The sequence below is a fragment of the Centropristis striata genome, chromosome 1, assembly GCF_030273125.1.
Source record: "Centropristis striata isolate RG_2023a ecotype Rhode Island chromosome 1, C.striata_1.0, whole genome shotgun sequence".
In the NCBI taxonomy this organism is placed as follows: Eukaryota; Metazoa; Chordata; class Actinopteri; order Perciformes; family Serranidae; genus Centropristis; species Centropristis striata.
The window spans coordinates 34,398,755-34,420,395 of record NC_081517.1 but is presented as its reverse complement, the minus strand read 5'-3'; the positions used below and the strand labels follow the sequence as shown (position 1 = coordinate 34,420,395).

Here is a 21,641-nt window from a genome sequence, read left to right as displayed (position 1 = left end):
ATGCTCCTTGGTAATACAAATGATGACTAATCCCACTATATCCACACAAAAGCTGAGAATTATTCATCCATCACTATCAGTTAGTAATTTCACAGTGCAACTTATAACCTTTCTTTTAAAAACCCGAATTTTTTTTTATTTTGAATCAGAATTATTGGACATTAAAAATAAAAGCATGTGGATGTCTCTGCAGGTCAGCAATCAACTAAGTTAAAAAAATAAATAAATAAATAAATAAGCAAAACCATCAACAAAGCCTTTTTTTTCTTTTGCACTAATTGAGCACAAAGTAAAGACGTAGTTAATCACGCTGCTGATTGAATTTGGTGGCTGTAAGAATCATTTATTGTACTGATGCTGTATTAGTTTTTGTTTTATCATCTCAAGAAAACCTGCTGCAGGACACACCTGATAGGGACTGATCATTGAAAATATGTCAGTAGAGGGGAGCAAAGAGTAATGTGTTCACATTAACCTGCTTTGGGATGCTGGTTAAGAGGTTTTTTTTAAATAATGCTTCATTAATTTAAATGATGGGGTCTTTGTTTGTTTTGTTTATTGGTACGTGAATCAATCTGCTTATGTTGAGCTCGTTTGGACCAAGGAAACACTTTGCTGGCTATTTGTTTATACATCTCGTTTGATTTGGCCTTCAGCCAACATTTAATGCAACAATTTATATGCATACTGTCAACAAATTTTTTCTTTTCATATTTTCACACTGATTAAATGTCAAATGTGATTCAACGAGCACAACTTGTGTATGTGAAAATTGTACTGATGCATTTGCTCCTCGTTTACATTTCTCATAATTGCCACAAAGACCAAACCTGCTAAATGGCAACGCTGAAAGTCCTCGTGTGTCCAAATGATTTTTGAGTTATTAAATATTGCAATAGTCAAGGATAATGTGATTGGATTTTTTATTAATTAAAATTAATCATTGAGGTTGTATGTTTTTCAATGACGCTTTTTAATTGCATCTTGTGTGACGTCATGTTGTGTGTGTTGATGATGTTTTTTTGAATATGTATGCATTTTGCAGCATGATCTGAGGGGCTTATTAACATGAGAAAAAGTACACAAACAAAATTCATCGAGGGAGAAGGTTGATAAGGGTTTCCTTGATTATCTTTCTTCCTCCCAGTCATTTCTGACTGAATGTTTTATGTGTAAAGAATGGTGCTGTTTCAGAATGCCGAGGTAAGGTTTCATAAAGACACACTTGGTCTGGGGAAGGACTCATGAGAGGAGGAGAGAACATTTGTATGATATCCACACTTGAAGACTTCAATTTTCTCAGTCACTGTCAATTATGACCTGTGTGGCAGCCAGTTGCTCAACTATATTCAAATGCAACATGTGATCTCTGAGAGTTCTTCATGAGACTGAATAATATTTCATAGTGTGAATAATTCAAACACGTGGCTGGGACTCATTTTGTTTCTCATTCATCCAATTATCTTTCATTTATTGCACAGCAGTGCATTATTGCATGGTAATGCAATATTGAATGAGACATATAGAGCTGGTATAGATGTATGTGGACATAAAATAAAATGTTTTATCATCAAAGCAAAAACAATTCTGTTTGAAAGGGTTTTTGTGAAGGCCTCAGCATTCAGATTTATTTGCAATATTAGAGAAAAAATAAAATTAAAATAGACTTCTGAGGAATTTAATGCAATAAATCTTGTTTAATTTCTTGTTTAACAATAACAGATGAACATTTTACCACCACTTTGCTTCTAATCCAGATTTAATGAGCCATATTTTCCACTTTAATTCCTACTTATTTTAAAAAGTGAGTGCACCAGCAGTTGTTTGCACAGTGTGAATCTGCATTTATTTGAGTTCCAAACTGAGATGACACAGAGAAATCCTCTGTGGCTCTGTCTCGTCTGTTTATCAGTCTGATCACCCTCCTCAATTGCTTGTCTCAGTTAATGGATTGGAGCTGAATAAACTCCATTGTCCATGTGTCATTCGCCACCACAAAGACCATGCAATTCAAAGAGTGCTATGGACCCATGTGAAAAACTGTGACATGCACACAAAAAAGGGCTTTATTTCACTGCTAAACAGGACAATACATTTTGTGGTTCCTGTCTGTGCTGTTAGCACCACCACATGGCCACACAGTAAAAGGAGATATAGATTTGAAATGGGTGCATCATTAAATAGATCAGGTGGCAGGCCGGCAGTTCCTGGCAGCAAAGTGTGGAGGACTGGACTGTGCAGAAACAAGCATGACAGCATTGGCTGTGGGCTGCCCCAGACTCAGCCTGAGCCACGTGTCGGCTCCTCAAAGGGCTCCAAGATCATTTTTAAATCAAATACTCAGAGTCCCCTCAGGCAATCACTCCAGCGAATGTTTCAGACTAAACTACCCAAAACACACATTCAGTGGAACTGTGACTGAGAAACTTGTGGAATTGACCCACAGTGACTTCGGGGCTGTTCAAGAAATAGCCTTTTAGCTTTGGTGGGTTCCTTACTGAGTGAAATGACTTGGAAGTATTTAAGTGGCAGAAGTGATGAGAGATGTGGTCCTAAGTGGTTAGGAAAAGACACAGGATGTCATTTTTTTTGACCAATGGACCATAGACTTCCTGTACAAGTCTTGAAGGGCCAAATACCCTGTCTTCAGTGGCTTTCACCCTGTGATTCAGTTCCAACAGTTCATTCCGCCTCAGTCCATGCTACACTTTTGCACCAAGTTACATGAAAATCAGGCTGTTACTATGCATTTCTTAGTAAGTCTCCACAGCATGCATTGGTAAACTCAGCACACTTGATACTTATGGTATGCGTGTAATTTGAGGAACAGACTTTGTGTCTACTGTACATTTGAGTAAGATATTGATGTGCTGATGAGGCATTGACCACTTCATTCAGCTATGTCAGTCTGACCAGTTTGACTACACCTGACACATATGTTTCATCTGTGTGACACGTTGACTATGTATGTAATGTTCAGCAACCTGCAAGTGTCCAAGAATAACTGGTACACTGCCATGACAACCATATATAAGGTGATCAGTCTCTGTCACAATTCATTAGTTTTCTGAAAGCATGTCAGAGATGAGTCTGACGTCGGGTGGAATAAATGTGCATTAAACAAACACTTCTCTCTTGTTCTCTTCCTCTATCAAACTAGCTTTTCTGTAATCCATGTGACAAACAGACAAGAAAACTAAAAAGATGATCTCCTTGGCTGAGCTAATAAAGGGCTGTGGTGGAAAAAGTAATCAGACTCCTTACTTAAGAAAAATATTAATACCTCACTGCAAAAATAAACAAGTAAAAGTCCTGCGTTCAAAGCTAACTTGCGTAAAAATACAAAGGTTTCAGCTTCAAAATTTACTTTAAGTATCAAAACTGAAAGAACTCGTTATGCAGACTGAACCCACTCAGATTGATTTATGTATTCTAAATATATTATTAGATTATTTGCATTGATTCATTGATATAAGCAGCATTTTAATTTTGTGAAATGTTAACTACTTAATATACAGTTATGAGATTTAATTTAAAAAAATGTGTAATCACTTTAAATTTATCATGTTTTTAGTGTTAATTCTTGACCTGAAAAGTGACTAAAGCTGGCAGCTAAATTTAGTGGAGTAAAAAGTACAATATTTGCCTCTAAAATGTAGTGAAGTAGAAGTATAAAGTAAAGTAAAGTACAAGTATCTCAAAACTGTACTTAAGTACAGTACTTGGGGTAATTACATTCTTAGTTACATTCCACCAAGTGATAAAGGGTAATATGTGGAATCTGTGTCCTTCTCCAAAAGCTGCCCAGAGGATGAAGCTCTGAAACATCAACATACCTCAGGAGGCGACTCCAACCCCTCCAAATGTTCGATTTCAAAGGGCTTAACCCCCAGGTGCTGTCTTATCGGAGGATGAAGCAGAATCAATGGAGCACCATAAGCACCTCTGTGCCACAGGAGCTGCCGGAGCTGGTGTGACAAAATCTGTATCATTGTCAAAAAAACATGACGTGCTCCTGTGCCTTGGAGCCGGGAGGAGAGCAGAGGAAGAAGATCCTGAATGGAAACAAAGCAATGCTAGTGGGAAACAAAAGTAAAGAGAGTGGATGGACACATGTTATTAGATGAGAGTCAGTGGAGAGCAGTCTGACCCTTTGAGGATCACTCTGTAGGACAGAACTGGTTCAGAAAAGTGTAACTTGATGTTTTACTTCAAACATCTTCCTTACCTAGAGAGGAACCTTCTCATTAAGTGACAAAAGCAGTGTCTAACTCTCTAGGAATGTTTTTTATTCTATTTTATTTGTATTACTACGATTTTTTGTGTGTGTCATTGTTGTTACAAAGCATTATGGCTATCTATGAGTGCTTACAAACAAAATAATACAGTTTTAGATACATACCGTATGTTTAAAATTGAATATATGCATTTTAAATGGCTTTATAGAAAGTGTTACCCATTTCAGTACAGGCAAATATATTTTATGTTTCCTTTAACTTGATGGTTTACCATTTATAATGTGCAATCCAAAGGATGCTGTTATTGTTGTGTATTGCAGGCAACTGCTTCTTCATGAAGTTGGAGTAGTTTACAAAATTTCCATTGTACTTTTTCTAGTGGAAGATTGGAGTACTGAGTCGTGTAGAATACAGTGTTAGGTCATCTCATCACGGTTCAAGTGGTTCTGTTACAACCATCAAGGAGGAAAAAGGGAGGGTGACTTTGACAACTAATTTAAGACGGTTGATAGAAACTAGAAAAGATATTAAGTGAAAAGTGTTCAAGGAAAGGGGACAAACAGAGGCACAGTTGACACAGAGTGGCTCTGTTATCCTCCTTTACAGAATGGAGATTATAATCACAGGTGGATTGTGAAAGCCAGATGCCTATTGGATCAGGTACTAATGCTAGAATACAGATCCATAAAGCCGTGAATGTAATGACCAACCAACAGATGTGTATGACATCCCAAATATGGATGTCAAATTATACATTATATTATATTATATTATATTATATTATATTATGTTTTGAAAATAAACATTTCACTATAAGGCAAACACTAACATAGAAGAGTCAATATCACCATAAGGTGCCTTTGAGACCCATTTCCCAAAAATAAAGTTCAGATTTTCCATTGAATTTCGTATTTATTGTATTAAGTAGAGGTTATGCTGTTAGAAATGCATGTTGGTCAAGCTCCCACACTTTTTTTTTTATAAAGTAACTATAGGCAGACAATGTACATGCAAACAGCAAAATATGTCCACCCTGTCATGATGTTTAGTATGGATGGACCTTCAGTTAGTAACATGACTCAGTTAGCAAGTTGACTGTTTACTGTTTAGAAAATATACTTCAGATTTCAGAAAGGTTTTTATATTACCTGATATTTCACTATGACAGGGTGGACATGTTAAGCTTGACAACATTCAGCTACACACATAGTGTGATGAAAATTACTAAATATAAGCGTAAATACTTATTTTGCAACTAGCCTCTGTTTCAGCCTCCATTAAAGAAAGACAATTTGATGGGAAAAGTGTCACTGAGAGCGTCAGAGGGTTTCTTAAAAGGGCAGTTTCCCCATAATGACAGGGTGGACTGCAATTTCAGGGACACATGAAAAAAGTTTGATATGATTATGGAAGTAGAATATATTTGATCAAAATGACTCATTTTATCAAATAACTTGTAACCATGTTATTGTTTTTCTGAATTAGTATCATTTAACCACACGCTGTAGTAGGCGGAGCAGTGTGTGCGACATGCCAAAATCACATACATTCAATGAAAAAAAAAGGTATAAAATGAAGAAAAACACATTTTAGGAGACTTTTCATTGTACTGATATGTGTGTAAATGTTTGGCCATTTATAATAAGACCTCAGAGTTTCATTATTTTTGCTCCATTTTCATGATGACTGAGCAATTCTGATGAGGACACCAAAAGGCACTTTATAGTGATATTGACTCAGAAATATGACATCATCAGAAATATGAGTCAATGTGCGAAAAGTAATTCTTATCCACAATGAAGACTTTTACAAATACAAAACATGTCCATGGGTCTTCAAAGTTGCAATTATCAACTCCCATTTATCCGACAGCACGTGAAGGCACCAGCAGTCACGCGTTGTTTGCCTCACAGAGTGCAAATATGGCGGACCATGGAGAGTCGCTGGAGTCCTGGCTTAGTAAGTACATACTTAAACTCTTTTTTCACGTCGTTTATTCACATTAGAGGTGCGCACTAATGTGCTGTGTAACCGAAGGCGTCCGAAACACCAGTTGGACTTACATGCCACTGCTGAAAGCGAAAAGTATCGTAGCTAATTCGTCTGTGTTGTCAGAAAGTAGCGCAGCTAACACAGACAGCTGCTGGAAACTGATGGATGTTGCTAGCCAAAACCAGCCTGGATGCTTGGTTTATACTTGCGTCCTGAACTCATAGTAGGTGTGCTGAAATCCTTGCAAATATCTAATAATTCTGTTGGTGACCTAGATTACGCTTTTGCATTTGCTCCTTGGTGTTAAAACTGCTGTTTTTAAACGCCTCCAGGTGATAACTTATCTCAGTTCAAACAGGTCTTGCATCAACAAACTAACAGTGTAGTACCTGGAGGATTACCTGGAGGCTATTAGAGGGAGAATTTTTTAACGTAAGATAACCCTAAAGAAGGTAGATATCAACTGGGTTGTTATTATGTTGTAGTCTTGGAGGTGACTGAGCTACCTACTTGACATAGTTTCAGTCTGAGGCTGGGCGATATGGCCAAAATCTTCTCTCCTGATATTGGTAATTTCATATCTCGATAATGCTATATATAAAGAAAATGCTATATAATCACGTGTTTCCTGGAAATTCAATAACTAAATAGTGTTGGATGAAATAACCACATAGTAAAGCCTATTTTTGTACATTCCTGTGTAAATTAAATACTTAAAGACAATTTAATTTAATCTAATTAGACACTTTAGTGCGAAATTATTACAGGGAAACCATGTATGTATGTATGTATGTATGTGGGTCAGTGACAAATAAGGGTTGGCAAATGGCAAGATGTCAAATGGTGTAAACAAAAAAAATTTAAAAAAAAGATAAATATTAAATACTTCATCCACCTACATTGTATTTAAGTGGAGTTATATATATATATATATATATATATATATATATAATTACTTAATTAAAAAAAACCATCAAATTCATTTTTTTTAGTATTCATACATTTACACATTTGGTCAATACTGAGCAGAACATATTCTAAATACAACCATTTTTATCAAAAGTTTTGACAAATTATGTAAACATTTGTCATATACCACAATGTTGCAATGTAAACTTGGATTGTATTTTTTCTCATTTTAGTTCATATTTATTTACCTGTATATAATCAGATTTTTATGGGGAAAGAAATTATTGGTTACCGCAACTGACACTGCGTTTGATCACGTCATTGACCCATGTATTTCCATGTATACACTGACTATAATTACATGCATGTGCTGGGCACATTTACAGAGTAATTGGATTAAGGCATTAGCCTAATTTACTCTGGGGTTTTCCTATAAGAATCATTTTTGGGGTGTAGTCACTAATTATTCTTCTGTGCTGAGTTTGCATGTTCTCCACATGTCAGCGTGGGTTCTCCGGCTTCCTCCCACAGTCCAAAAGGATGCTATTTAGGTTTAATTGGTGACAATCCGTAGGTGTATATGAGAGCATGAATGATTGTCTGTCTCAATGTTTCAGCCCTGTGATAGTCTGGCGACCTGTCCAGGGTGTATCCCACCTCCAGCCCCCCGCAGCCGAGTCTGGATAAGCGGTTAAGGATAATAAATTAATGAATTAATGAAGAAAATCCTCCACACTGCTGTACTTCTTGCAAGTTTTTTTAGCCAATGCTTGGGTTCCAAGTTGACCTTCTGCACATTTGCAGAGAACCCTGCCCTAAGTTGTATGCACTGTTGTTTAGAGGTGGAGAGGCTTGTAACTGGAAAGCTGCCAGTTGACTCCACTTTTTTAATCGCAATAAACCGAGTGAAACCAAATTCCCTTCAAAAAATTTAACATGAGATTTTCTGAGACATTTGAGTTAGATTGTGGTTGTTATTATCAATTCCGATAAGGTAATTGTATATCATGATATATGATTTTATAACGATATGATTCCATTAAAAGACAATAAACTATCAGGTTGAATTATCGCTGTTCCAGCCTTCATTCGTTTTCTAGGGAAAGGATCGCCTGTTTACCATAGGTGTATCTTACTGGTAAGACTTGAAATGTGCTTCAAGGGCATGAAAGATCATACTTTTTTTTTTCTTCTTCAGACAAAGCCACCAACCCTTCCAACAGACAGGAAGACTGGGAGTATATAATGGGATTCTGTGACCAAATCAATAAGGAACTGGAAGGGTATGGTCACATTCATTCAATAAACCCTCACATAACATTGTGACCCGTCTAATGTTGCTCATCTGTGTCCTCATTGTGCTGAACAAGTGGAGCTCATTATTATGAAATCTCTCATAGCCCAGACTCTGGAGGACTTTTGTTATTGAGTTTGCATTGGAATGTTTTTTTTCTGTCATATTTTCCAGCCCACAAATATCCGTTAGACTGCTCGCTCACAAGATTCAGTCCCCGCAGGAGTGGGAGGCGATACAAGCACTAACGGTCCGTAGTGAAATCACTTCACTGTTTGTTTGTTTGTTTGTTTGTTTCATTTTGACATCCTTCAGCAGAAATTGGAAAAAGATATTTATCTGAGCTTGTTTCCTTTTGTAGGTTCTCGAGGCTTGTATGAAGAACTGTGGGCAACGATTTCACAATGAAGTTGGAAAATTTAGGTTTTTAAATGAATTAATTAAGGTGGTTTCACCAAAAGTAAGTAACTCAAATGTTTCTTTTTTCCTTGTAATTTAAATTTGCTGTTATTCTAAGCTGTGTTTATATTTTTATATTTTATATTTTTAGTATCTAGGAGACAAAGTATCAGAAAGAGTGAAGACAAAAGTTATTGAGATGCTGTACAGTTGGACTGTGTCTCTACCGGGTGAAGCAAAGATCTCTGAAGCGTACGAGATGCTGAAGGCACAGGGTGAGACATTAACCACCTAAATTGCATAACAGTGAGATCCCAAAATAACACACTTTGCTTTGGAGTCTAATTTTGTCACCATGACGCCCCAGAACTGTCATGTCCAGAGTAAAATAGCTCTCTGTTGTCATTTTTATTTTAGGTATTGTTTTAGTTAACCCAGAAATCCCTCTTGATTCTACATTAATACCATCGACTTCTCCGCGACCCAAGAATCCTGTGTTTGACGATGAGAAGAAGAGCAAGGTAAGAAAAACTATTTTGGAATGTAAACACTGTAGCTTACTAACACAAGGCACATATCTCTCCCTTTCTCTTCTCGCTTTATCCCTGTTACTTAAACAGATTTTCAATTACTTATTGGCAAAGTGTAGCTCATTCAGTAGTCATCACTACGCAGATGACTATTAAAGGAATAGTTTGACATTTTTGGAAAGAACCTTATTTTTTGCAGTGAGTTGAATGAGATTGATGCCATTCATGTATATTATGTCCTTCATATATGAAGATATAGCTTCATGTGTGAGTGGTATCACTCCTCTGCTCTAACTCAACCTATCGCCCAAAATGTTGAAATAATCCTTTAATTTTTCTGTGTGTACATTTGTATGGAACAAAAAAATGACTTACCTTGATTCCAAACATGTTTGGATGCTGTGTAAAATGTAAATAAAAACAGAATGCATTAATTCAGAATTCAACATATATTTACAAAAAACAAAAGTTTATCAGTTTAAAGATAAAATATATTGTCCACACAGTTTTCAATTGAATATTTGTTTTAATATGATTAGAAAGTTTGCATTTGCTGCTATTTACGTTTTTGAAAATGTCCCATCTTTTGTGGAACTTGGGTTGTAATTAACCAACAAAACTAGTCTTTGATAACAATACATGCTGATTTCTTTTTATAATTTAATGAGGATTTTCTGTCCATTGAGGTTTTTATTGATTAAAACATGTATTTCATTACTGTCGGAATATAGGGATCTGATAAAAGCCTTCAGTGACTAGAGTCACAAAAACTATCTCCTACTGAACACCTCAAAGACTAAGGAAATTATCATAGATTTCCGCAGACCCCTCTTCAGCCAGTGAACACCTGGCTGAACACCTGGCGTGGACATTGAGGTGGTGCAAAGTTATAAGTATCTAGGCGTTTACCTGGATAATAAGTTGGACTGGTCCCTAAACACAGACGCTCTCTACAAAAAGGGACAGAGCCGCCTCTTTTTCTTAAGGAAGCTCAGATCTCTGGACATCTGTAGTAAGATGCTGCAGATGTTTTATCAGTCTGTGGTGGCAGTGTGTTGTTTTATGCTGCAGTCTGCTGGGGAGGCAGCATCACACACAGAGATGCAAGGCGGTTGGACAGACTGGTCTAAAGAGCTGGTTCTGTGGTTGGAGCCAGGTTGGACACACTGGTGGAGGTGGTGGTGAGATAAGCACTGAAGATGTTCCAGGCCATCCTGAAATACCTGGATTATCCGCTACACAAAACCATTATGGACCAAAAAAACAGCAGTGGACGGCTCCCCTGTCTCCGTTGCAGGACGGAGAGATTCAAAAGATCCTTCGCTCCTACAGCCATCAATCTGTCTCATTCTTCAAGAGATTCTACCAGACTAACTGAATTGCCCTTTGGGGATGAATAAAGTAATTTTGATTTTATTTTATTTGATTGATTGATTGATTGATTGATTGATTGATTTGACTTGAGACCGTCGCATCCCACAGAATGTGTGCATTCACAACACTAAATTTCTTCCTTTTTTTTCTCTTTTTTTTTCCCTCGCTCAAATATTTCCCCTCCAAAAACGGGTCATGACTGTGTGTTTACTTTGGGTTGACTGCATTTGATCTATGGATGAATTTTGTTGTTTCAGGGTCTGGGAGCTTGTATGGCTCTGCTGTTTGTGTCTGACTAATCTGTGGGAAATTAGTTTTGAGTGTTTACTCTCTCTGCAGAGACTTGCAGAGCTGCTGAAGAGCAAAAAGCCTGAAGATCTGCAAGAGGCCAATCGGCTCATCAAGAACATGGTCAAGGAGGTGTGTCAGTTGTCGAATGAAATGTTTTGATTGTGTTTTAATTCAGTTCTTGTGGCTGTCTGGTGGACCAATTACAAGCCAATTACTGAACACAGTCCACAGCCCACTTATCTCAAAGCTTGTGTTTACACAAGTCTAGTTTAATGAGTACTTTCATGCAACTAAACTTTTTCTTTTTTTCCTCCTTTGCACGCAGGACGAGGCGAGGGCCCAGAAAGTGACAAAGCAAAAGAGCACGCTTGAGGCCGTAAACAACAGCGTCAAACTCCTTAACGAGATGCTTGCTCACTTCAGCCCGGAAGACTCCACGGAAGGAGACAAGGAGCTCATTAAGGTACGTTCTTCAGAGAGGGCTCAAATCACATTTGCAAACAAATACACTTCTTTCTTTGTTGACCTTTCTGAAATCACTTACTTAATATTACAGACATCAACTATACAACCCCAAAGTAGTCCAAAGTCATTTACTGTGATTTGTGAATAAAAAGAGCCTCATTCTGAGAAAACAAACCACTCCTGTCTCACAAATCTTTGTGGGGAACTCAAGTAAAGCAATATATTATATATATTAAACAGTGCAAAGTAATATATTTAACATTTTTGCAACATTGTTACACCACATTTTGATTGTGTTTCCCAACATTTTGGAAGCGGGGTTGTAATATAACATTCAATGATGTTGCTCATGTACAAGTAATGCTTCCATTCTTTTCTTTATCCTCTTGATACAGGAGTGTGTGGACCAGATTTCAAGATGTTAGTATTCAGTCATTTATTTTTTATTTTTTTCTAGGAGCTGTATGGGGACTGCGACAAGCTCAGGCAAACTGTGTTTCAGCTCGCTACTGAGACTGAGGATAATGACAGCAGCTTGGGTGAGAAATCCTGTTATTTATGACTCTAAAGTCACGCTCTTGCTACTCTAATTTATGTATGAAAAGTACCTATGTAGCTGTAAGACCAAAACTACCACTTGAGCACGTCATAAAAGTAGAAGCACACTCTGAAGGCTTGGACCTCCGACAAGGCCTTTCTCTCAATGCTAAAGAAATGGAAAAATAAATTGTATTTCAGCCCTGTTATTTGAATCCACTCCAAAATGTAATTGGTTCTTTCTTGGCACTTGCTTTCTCCTTCCACCGATCTCTCTGCCAAGCAACCAAACAAACCAAACTGAAAACATAACCTAGAATGTTAAGTTCACATCGGTCCTACATTGAGTAAACACAGTGGGGGAGAAAAACAGTTGGTTTTTGTTGGTTCAAAATGTTCCGAACGTCCTCCCTGTGTAACCTTTTTAAAATGCACTTATCAGGAGACATCCTGCAGGCCAGTGATGACCTCTCCCATGTCATTAATTCCTATAAGAAGACTGTGGAAGGACAGATCACCAATGGAGAGACTGAAGAAGCACAACAAACACAATCATCAGTCAGACAAGGTCAGTTGTATCTATCGTGAGCAGAGAATTGTATTACCTCCTTGTATGTTTACAGCAGTAGACTGTGTTATTTGGCAATGCAGTGTCTGCCATGTTTACAGTTATTTATTGCACAATGGGAATCCACAGAATTAGAACTCATAATCAAAACAAACCTGGAGCTGTACAAAGAACAAAAAGCTCTCAGTCTAATCCGAAGCAGAGACTGTTTTTAAGAGTATGTCCTTGAATATTCTAATTTGTCAAACACTGTTGAGTGTCAACAGGTTATGTGCAAAGTGTGTCAGGTTTATAATTGTACCTCGAGGGAAGAAAGTTAGTACCATACACAAAGACCACAATAAGAAATAAATCAAAAACGTTTTTGCGGCTGCTGCTATGAAATATTGCACTAAAAAAGTGGCATGTGAAGGTGCAAAAAATATTTTTTTCCCCTCCCTAATGATGTCTGATTATGAGGAACTTGCTTTCAATTATTTTATGGTTTTGGAAAGTTGCTTGTTAGAAATTGTCCAAATGCCATAGTTCTCGATGAGCAGCTGGTACATTCTTGAAACAATCATGGCTCTTGAGCTTTTAAATGTGGCATTTTGATTTTTCTCTCAGCTGTATTGCTACTTGTGATACGTCCGACCAACAACCATGTTTGTGTGTGTGTTTTGGTGAAATGACCCTGAAAAGGTGCTTGCCAGATGGATGGGCACAGACAGTATTGCCTGTTTGAAGATGAATGCATCTTTGTTTTCCTACTGACAGTTTTATTTTTCTCCGTCTGACAAACACAGGTCGCACAAACCAGTCGGAGATTCTGATTGACCTGGTCGGTCTGGACGTCCAGACCGCCTCTCCACCAGAGCAGAAACCGCCGACATCTTCTTTATCTCTGCCTGCTGACCTGCTGTGCGGGTCTGCTGCTACTGACGCTCAGTCCCCTAGCCCCAGTCTGGCTCTGCTGGATGAAGAGCTACTATCTTTAGGTGACTAGCAATATTATATAGTAGGGCAGCTGTTTTTTGTTTTGTTTTGTTTACATATGAGCATGATTTGTTTTGTTTTTCTTATTTTCAGGCTTTAACGAACCAGCTCCTGTTCGAAGTAAATCAACACATGTAAACCTGAGCAATCATTTGCCACCGTCACAGGTATTTAAATAATTGCAATAATCTCTACTTGGGTAGAGTGAAGAGTGAAGACTAAGCAAGAGTTAGACTTGTCTTGATTTGTTAAGATCAACAGATTATTGGATTTATGCTTTAACTAACGTCATTCACATTTTTTAATTCTTCTTTAAAAAGTGTGATATCTACCATTTTTTCTAGAAAGAACGACTAAGCCGTATGGTCAAATTTCAGATTTTTCCGTTCCTGCTTCTGATTTCAATATTTGAAATTGAAAGTTAATTTCAATCGATTTTTCTATTTAGAAATTGAAATTGTGACATCACTTATTCCTTCTAATGACTAATATAATCGTATTGCTATTAACTGTGTCTTTTTTTGTTTTTTATTACCGTGTATTTCAGGATTCCGGTCAAGATTTGGATTTTTTTGGCACCACTTCAGCTTCAGCTCCTACATTCTCTACACCATCACTTTTTCCAGACCCCCTTTCTTTGACAACAGCAGCTGTTAGCGAATCCAAGTCTTCTACAGCAACCTCTGGCTTTAGCCTCCTCGGCGCCGACTTCTCCACGCCTCCAGTGTCTACAGTATCTGTCGCAACAACAGCAGTCATATTCCCGCAGCCCCTCGATTCTGTATTGACCACCATGGCCCCAGCTGCTGGTCTTCCTCAGTCATTCAGCATGGCTTTGCCTGCTACCTCTCTCACCCCTGTCACTCCACAACAGGTCTCCACTTCACCTGGAGCAACCCACACGACTTCAGCTTCACTCAGTCACAATCTACAAGACCTTGCATTGCTGGATTTGGGCAGCCCTAAAATGTGAGTTATATCAAAATATCTTGGATGCTGCATCATATTATTTTAAAATCTCAGTGTTTTTTTTTTTATTGCTCTGATTGACCTGAGTGGGTGACTCACTCAAGTTTCGAAGGCACTTCTGCTCATTGAGAGGCTCTAACAGTGGTTTCCCTTCTCTTATGTGAAATTTTAAGTGCATTTCAACACTAGTTCAGCACAACGATCCACAGACCCCCATTAGCCTTTGATCTAAAGTATCCATGAATTGAGCAGTTTTGAGCACAGTAACTAAGCAACCTCGCTCAGAGCAGATGGTAAAATACTTTTAAGACTTATTTAAAATTCCTTTGCAAAATACTACTACAACCTTGTGTTGTCCTAGGTTAATTAAGTATATTTAAATTCAAAGATTGTGATTTATCATTTTTATAGGGCAAAATTACAGTAGCAGTTTGTAGAATATAGGGACGTCTATTGGCAAAAAATTATGTTTTCATTATTGTACGAACACTGGCACTAGATGGGGCCTTTTGCATTGTTATGCTCCCTGGAGACCACCATAAGTGTGGTGCATACTCATCGCGAGGTGCCACTGAATCCTAAACACTGCTTTTTTTAGTTGCCACAGGTCGCTTGATTGGTCGGTACATACATTTCTCTACACTGTTGTAGTGACATTTTTTGTCTTAGGCTGGAATTTGGCATGGAGGTCAAGTGGGTGTATGTTTGTTTGGTTAATTGTTTTTAAAGGTGGCATGGCTATGAGAGTGGATTATTATCATTATTATTATTATTATAATGGGACCTGTATTGTCTTTCATTTGACTTATCCACACAGTACAACAGGTGTGATGGACTTTGGCAGCTCTCCAGTCAAGAGTGGGGATCTGCTGTCTTCCAGTCTTCCGGTGACTTCCACCACATCCACTTCACTGCTCCTAGGAGGGATTCAAGAAGGGTCCACTCCCCCTCCTGCCAAGAGTCAGGCCGATGACAGCCCTCTGTTACGCTCTCTGTCCCCCATCCTCCCTCTGAGCCAGCCTAGCCCAGGAAAGGAACAAGAGGGGTCCTTGACCAATGTCTTTGTCCCTTTGGATGCTATCAAGCCAAGTGAGTTCCGTGAAATAGGCTGTATGTTTCTTATTGTCTGAGTATTGTGTTTCAGTTGATTTTGTTTCATTTAATAAATATATAGAGGAGAGGTTGGCAGAGAAATATTTGTTTTATTGTCAGAAAATAACACTTATCCTCATGTGAGAATGATTGGTGGTTGGAAAAACATAACTTTAGATATTACTGCCACTTAGTGGTGAAACTGGCAAACTTGATAAACCTCAAAAAGATAGGACTGTCACAATAACCCACATTTCTGAGAGGATATATTTTCCTAGAATTAATTGCACTCAGTTATATTTTTTCTCTTTCTGACAATGAAATGCCTCTCATGTAATGATAATATGATAGCAGAATGATGCAAGCACATCCCCCTTTTTAAACAGCAATTAGTTTTAAATTTTTGTGTGAAATTTGACAAATTTTTCAGACAGAAGCAGCGCTAACAGAAATGACAGCAAAATGTGTTAGACGCTGTGAAAATGCACTTAGTTGCTGCACATAAAATGTGCTGTTTTTATGGCATCATGTTGGCTAAAATGAGGGTGACATATTTTTTATATACCGTACATTATATGGACTTGACGCAAAACTTTTGCTGAGCTCAATAAGTCAATATTGTGATTATTGTAACAAGCCGAGGGAAAGACACTGAGTGATATTTTGCCCAATTACTTTGTCTTGTTTGTGAATAATCTTCATTGTAGCATGAAAGTAATTATTACAGCACACGCTTAAGTAAGGACATGCATCAAAACATTCCTTCAGGACAGAATACGTCGGAGGCAAAAAGGGGTGGGCCATTTGTGAAGACTCTAGACCAGGGGTCGGCAACCTTTACTAACAAAAGAGTCATTATTGGCCAAAAAAAAGAGAAAAAATGTCACAATGGAGCCACAAACCTTATCTTGAGCCTTACAATGAAGATAAAACAGCTACTAAGTTTAAATTAGCCTAACAACATTAGTAATGGGTCATGTATTTATATGACTTTGACAGAATGCAGTGAGGACCCAAGTGCAAATGAGAGGCTGGACACAGAAGAAATATCTCAGGAGATTGGGAGTCGAAAGCTAGCCTAGCTAGGTAAACACAAAAGGAGACTTGAAGTTGGCTCTCGTAAGCTATTATGCACTTTTAAGTTGTTTAAACATTTTTTTAATGCCTTATATAGGCTACACATTTATGCAATTGAAGAATACAAATTGCCTTGGGCCGACACCAATGATAAATGAAAATGTAAGGAAAACCACAGGGAGCCACTGCAGATTGCCTGAAAAGCCACATGTGGCTCTGGAGCCGCAGGTTGCCTACCCCTGCTCTAGACTCTAGTCTCTTGTTACAGTCTCAGTAATGATATATTATGCTTGTCCCCTCTGTGTGCTGTATTTCAGGTAAATTGTGTCCTGTGACAGCATATGACAAAAACGGGGTCCGCGTCCTGCTGCATTTTGCCACCGACTGTCCAACAGGCAGACCTGATGTATTGGTGATGGTGGCATCCATGCTTAACACTGCCCCGCTGCCTGTCAGGAACATTGCTCTGCAGGCTGCTGTGCCTAAGGTAAACACTGCTGTGCCTCTCTGATCATCGTAGTTACTGCATAGGAAGCCTCACAGTGAGCATTTATATTTGAAACTAATCACTTTGGCAGATGTTTGACTCATTTAATTACATTTTACCCAAAATGAAATTTAAGTGGGTGGCTGCTTTTCTATAATGAATGTGGATGTCTGTTCTGCCAATTCACCAGACGATGAAAGTAAGACTGCAATCACCTTCAGGGACAGAGCTGGCTCCTTTCAACCCAGTCCTCCCCCCTGCTGCTGTCACCCAGGTCATGCTGCTTGCCAATCCTCTCAAGGTAAAGCTCAGCCTGGAGCTGTTTTGGTGTTTGTATATTTCTAATGCATTAAGAAATGTCTATATTCTTTGAAATAACACCTTCTTACAGTGCTGTGAAACCGTACTGGCTCCCTTCCTGATTTCTTCTATTTATGCATACTTGTCTGACTTAACCGTTTCAGATCTTCGAACAAAATTTAGTATAAGACCATGACAATGTGAGCAAACATAAAATAAAGTTTTTAAATGATCGTTCATTGAAGTAAAAATGCCACCCAACACTGAAATCACCCATGTGAAAAAGTAATTGCTCCCTTCAACCAGTACCAAATTAAATTGATAACTGGCTACAATTAGACTAGAAACAGTCAGGCTTGATTACTGCCGACCAGTCACTTTAATACAATTCTTTACAGCGGCATGAAGATGGCTAAAATGTCTGAAAATGCAGCACAGTAATTCAAAAAGAGATATGAAATAAAGTCATTAAAAAATAGCAGCCTGAAAAGGGTCTGGGACTACAGTGAAAGCCATTATCTCCAAATGGAGAAAATGTGGAATCGTGATGATTTTTTTTTTATTAACAGCGTCCGGCCAACCAAGATTACTTCAGGAGTCCATCCTTTAAGTCACAAAAGAACCCAGATAAACATGTAAGGAACTGCAGGCCTTACTCGCCTCAGTTATTGTCAGCGTTCATGATTTTATTATGAGAAAGAAATTAGGCAAAAATGGTATCTTTGTAAGAGTTGCAAGACTGCTGATCAAGAGGAACATAAAGACTTGTCTCTGCCAAAAGAATATACTGATGTCCCCCACTTCTTTGGGATAATGTTCTGTGGACTGAACTTTTTGGAAGACTTGGGTCTCTTTACATGTGGCATAAAGCTGTCTCTGCATCAATAATGAACTATGAAGTTCCCGATTAATAGCCATTGTCATATTAGGCTACCTGTCATCAATCTGTGACCTGAAGATGTTTTTTATTTCATATTTCTATGTGCTACAGAGGCTGAGAAATATTATAATCCTTCCCTTTTTTTATCTTAATGAATTTTAGGACAAAGGTAGTTCATAGTTAAAGCCAATGGTTAACGCTTTAAATGTTTTTTATTTCATATCTCTATCTGCTACAGAGGCTGAGAAATAAATGATTTAGGGAGGTTGTTTTGAAACAATGCTGAGGTTTTAGATGGTGATTTTTGAGGTGGACTTAGATCTTAACAGGTTAAAGCATATCAGCAGAAGAAGAGTGTGCCAACATTCCTTCACAGCAATGTGAAAGACTAAGCCCCAGTTACTGGAAGCTTTTGGTTGCAGTTGTTGCTGCTAATGGTGTTAAAACCAGGTATTAAGCTTAGAGGACAATTACTTTGTATTTTAATTGTCACATGGCTGATTTATATGTGTTGGATAATTTTTCCTTCATTAAATGAGATTACAATTTTAAAACTGTATTTGTGTTAACTCATGTTATCCTTGTGTCATATTCAATTTTGTTGGAAAATCTTGCAACAGTTAAGAAAGATGAATGTTTAAAAATAGAAGGAATCAAAATACTTTCCACAGCACTGTACTTCAGCTGTATTTTCATTTATGTTTGTTTGAAGTGATACATCATTAACCCTTTCTTGCAGTCTTTATGACAACAAGTCTGCTTTGAGAATATCATGATAACCGACATTGACAATGGATTAGATCATGGTTGCTCCAGCAAGCTAAAAAAAAAAGCAGTAGAGTTGAGTCTGTGTGTGTCTGTGTTTTGCAGGAAAAGGTTCGGATGAGATACAAGTTGACATTCACGCTGGGAGAGCAGCCGCACACAGAAGTGGGGGAGGTGAATGAGTTTCCACCACCTGACAGATGGGGGGCTTTATAGTGCTGCCCTGCCTTCCAACACTACAAGACTTCAACAATTGTGTTTGTCAGCGCAGCTCAGAGGTCAAGAAAATGGGCAGCGATGGACAACTTTGAGGGAATATTAGAAGAATTTAATATAAACTTTAACTGACCATGAAGGAGTTTTTCTGCTTAAGATGGCCCACTAAAGTAGCCAAAGTCCTGTAGCGTGCATCAAACTTAAACTTCACTACAGTGCCAGAGGTAGTCAGGGTGGTGCAGTAACAACAGGTGTGATTTGGTTGAATGTACATGATATTTATATGGGAAAATGGTTGATAATATGAAGTATTGCTAGGTTATAACCAGGTTTTTATATTTACTATTCCCTTTTGCTCTCATTTTGTTGTTCATATTTACTGTCCTTAAACCCCAAACACTCCTAATATAGAGCAAAAACACATATTGAAGTATATTGTGAAGCCAGGTTCATATGTACATGTGACTGCAACCTGCATTTCACATGATTTGCTGCTGACTATGTACTAATAACTATAATAACAATGTTTTATGCTTTAAAACATTGGACTGGAGCAGACAAGAGCCCCTCTGTTGTTAAATTAGTTACTCCCAGTCGCCTCACAGTTACTATTGAATACTGTTACTTGTCTTCTGAGTTCTATAACAACTGATAGATCAGACTATTTATTAAGCTTTTTAGTCTTTAAAATATGTATTGACATGGCTGTATTTATTTTGTTTTTTTGGAGGAAGGTATTGGATCTGTCCATTTAATCATGGTATTTAAAGTGACAGCTGTATTTCTTCTGCATACTCTTCTTATGATAAACTCTTTCAGTATTGCAGTAAGATAGGCACAAATCAGTAGTGGGCTGTCTACCAAGTTTTAATGTTACCAAATATTCAGACAAAACATCTTGAAGCATGTTACATTATGTAGCAACAGTGTGGATTCTGATGAATTGCATGTCTTGTTACATGTTCAGGCTATGCACACTGAATAGTATTTTAAAAATCCCTTATGTTTGGTTGGTGCAACATGAGCTATTAAGTGCAAAGGGCCATTGTATACATTAAATGGATGTGCTTTAGGAAGTGCTGACCAGCTGAAAATGAATCCCTGGAGACAAAAAGAAATATTGTTTGATGTTAATTAAATGCCAAGCACAGCTTTGCCCTTGCTCCTGCTGTTAGACCATGTTGTGGACACCACGCTAAAGGGGGTTTTGTGATTAACCCTGGGTCAATGGTAAATGTTTAGCTTGTGGGGGAGCTTCCTATATCGAACTAGAAAAATATTTTCATGAGTAAGCCCTGAGAGAATACTGTATATCAGTAGTAAAAACTTGATGTTTCATTTAAAACATTAGTCTTACCATGTGTTCATCAAAAAACTGTGACTTTATTTTTGTCTTTCTTGGGAAATGTATGCTATATAGGAGATTCTTTACATATTTCTTATAAAACTATTTATTTGTCTTAGAATGTTAAATTAACTTGTCATTGCATATTTTTTGAAAAGCTATTTCTGTGCATGGAAAAGAATAAAGAACAAGATGGATCTATTTGTATTACAATTTTCACATGTTTTTGCCTCATTTTTCAGTCTCTTAGGTCCAAAACCACAATGTTTAGGTGTGTTTTCATTTAATCATAATAAAATTAGTAGGGCAGTGTTAAAACACAAGTAAAAGTAACAAGGTACCAAAAGCCAAAGTATGAATGCTGCAGAATGATTCATTCAGTCATGATTCTATATTCTACTAATAGACTGTTACTGCAGATGTATTGACCAGCTACAACATCAATGTGCTGCATGCATGGTTAGCTAATCTCAAGTACTTTGGTTGGCTGCTGGGTAGGTAATAAGTCCACTATAATTTTTGTGTGTACAATAAGAATCTTGAGTAGAATAGTAGTATAGAATTGAAATATCATCACCCTGTTAAAATAACCACCTAACTCATTTTTTCAAGTTTTGCAGGAAACACAAAAAACTTCACCAAAAGTGTAACATATGACATTTATTGATCATTTCACTCAAAAAAGGATGTAACAAAGATTGGCTATTGGCATAGTAATAACACTGTGTGTAAATTATGTAACTTAACAGAAATAAATGACTTAGGCAATTTTTTGAACAGCAAGATGTAAAGATATAACACTTTATTTTGAAGGTGTCTACATACATGACATGACATGACATGTTTCATGAGCAATAATGTTACTTCAAAGTGTCTTTAATGTTCATGACACATCCCATGTCATGTTTATGACACGCTCATGTCACTCTTATGTAGAC

General features: G+C 37.6%; 1 protein-coding gene across 3 annotated transcripts; it reads left to right on the top strand.

Moving 5' to 3' along the window:
• Positions 1–6,160: 6,160 nt before the first annotated feature.
• Positions 6,161–20,916, top strand: gga3a (golgi associated, gamma adaptin ear containing, ARF binding protein 3a). 3 transcript variants are annotated; one of them, XM_059339860.1, is made up of 17 exons: positions 6,161–6,197; positions 8,338–8,422; positions 8,608–8,683; positions 8,795–8,893; positions 8,984–9,107; positions 9,250–9,353; positions 11,076–11,156; positions 11,353–11,490; positions 11,950–12,031; positions 12,472–12,597; positions 13,383–13,574; positions 13,666–13,739; positions 14,120–14,541; positions 15,359–15,630; positions 17,028–17,197; positions 17,388–17,498; positions 19,248–20,916. In XM_059339860.1, exons 1-17 carry the CDS (start codon positions 6,161–6,163, stop codon positions 19,356–19,358), a joined length of 2,304 nt encoding a protein of 767 aa, XP_059195843.1. In that variant the 3' UTR covers positions 19,359–20,916. The 3 variants fall into 3 exon arrangements, with proteins under 3 accessions (XP_059195843.1, XP_059195860.1, XP_059195851.1); XM_059339877.1 differs by lacking the exon at positions 6,161–6,197 and adding an exon at positions 6,206–6,453; XM_059339868.1 differs by lacking the exon at positions 6,161–6,197 and adding an exon at positions 6,206–6,457.
• Positions 20,917–21,641: the final 725 nt, after the last annotated feature.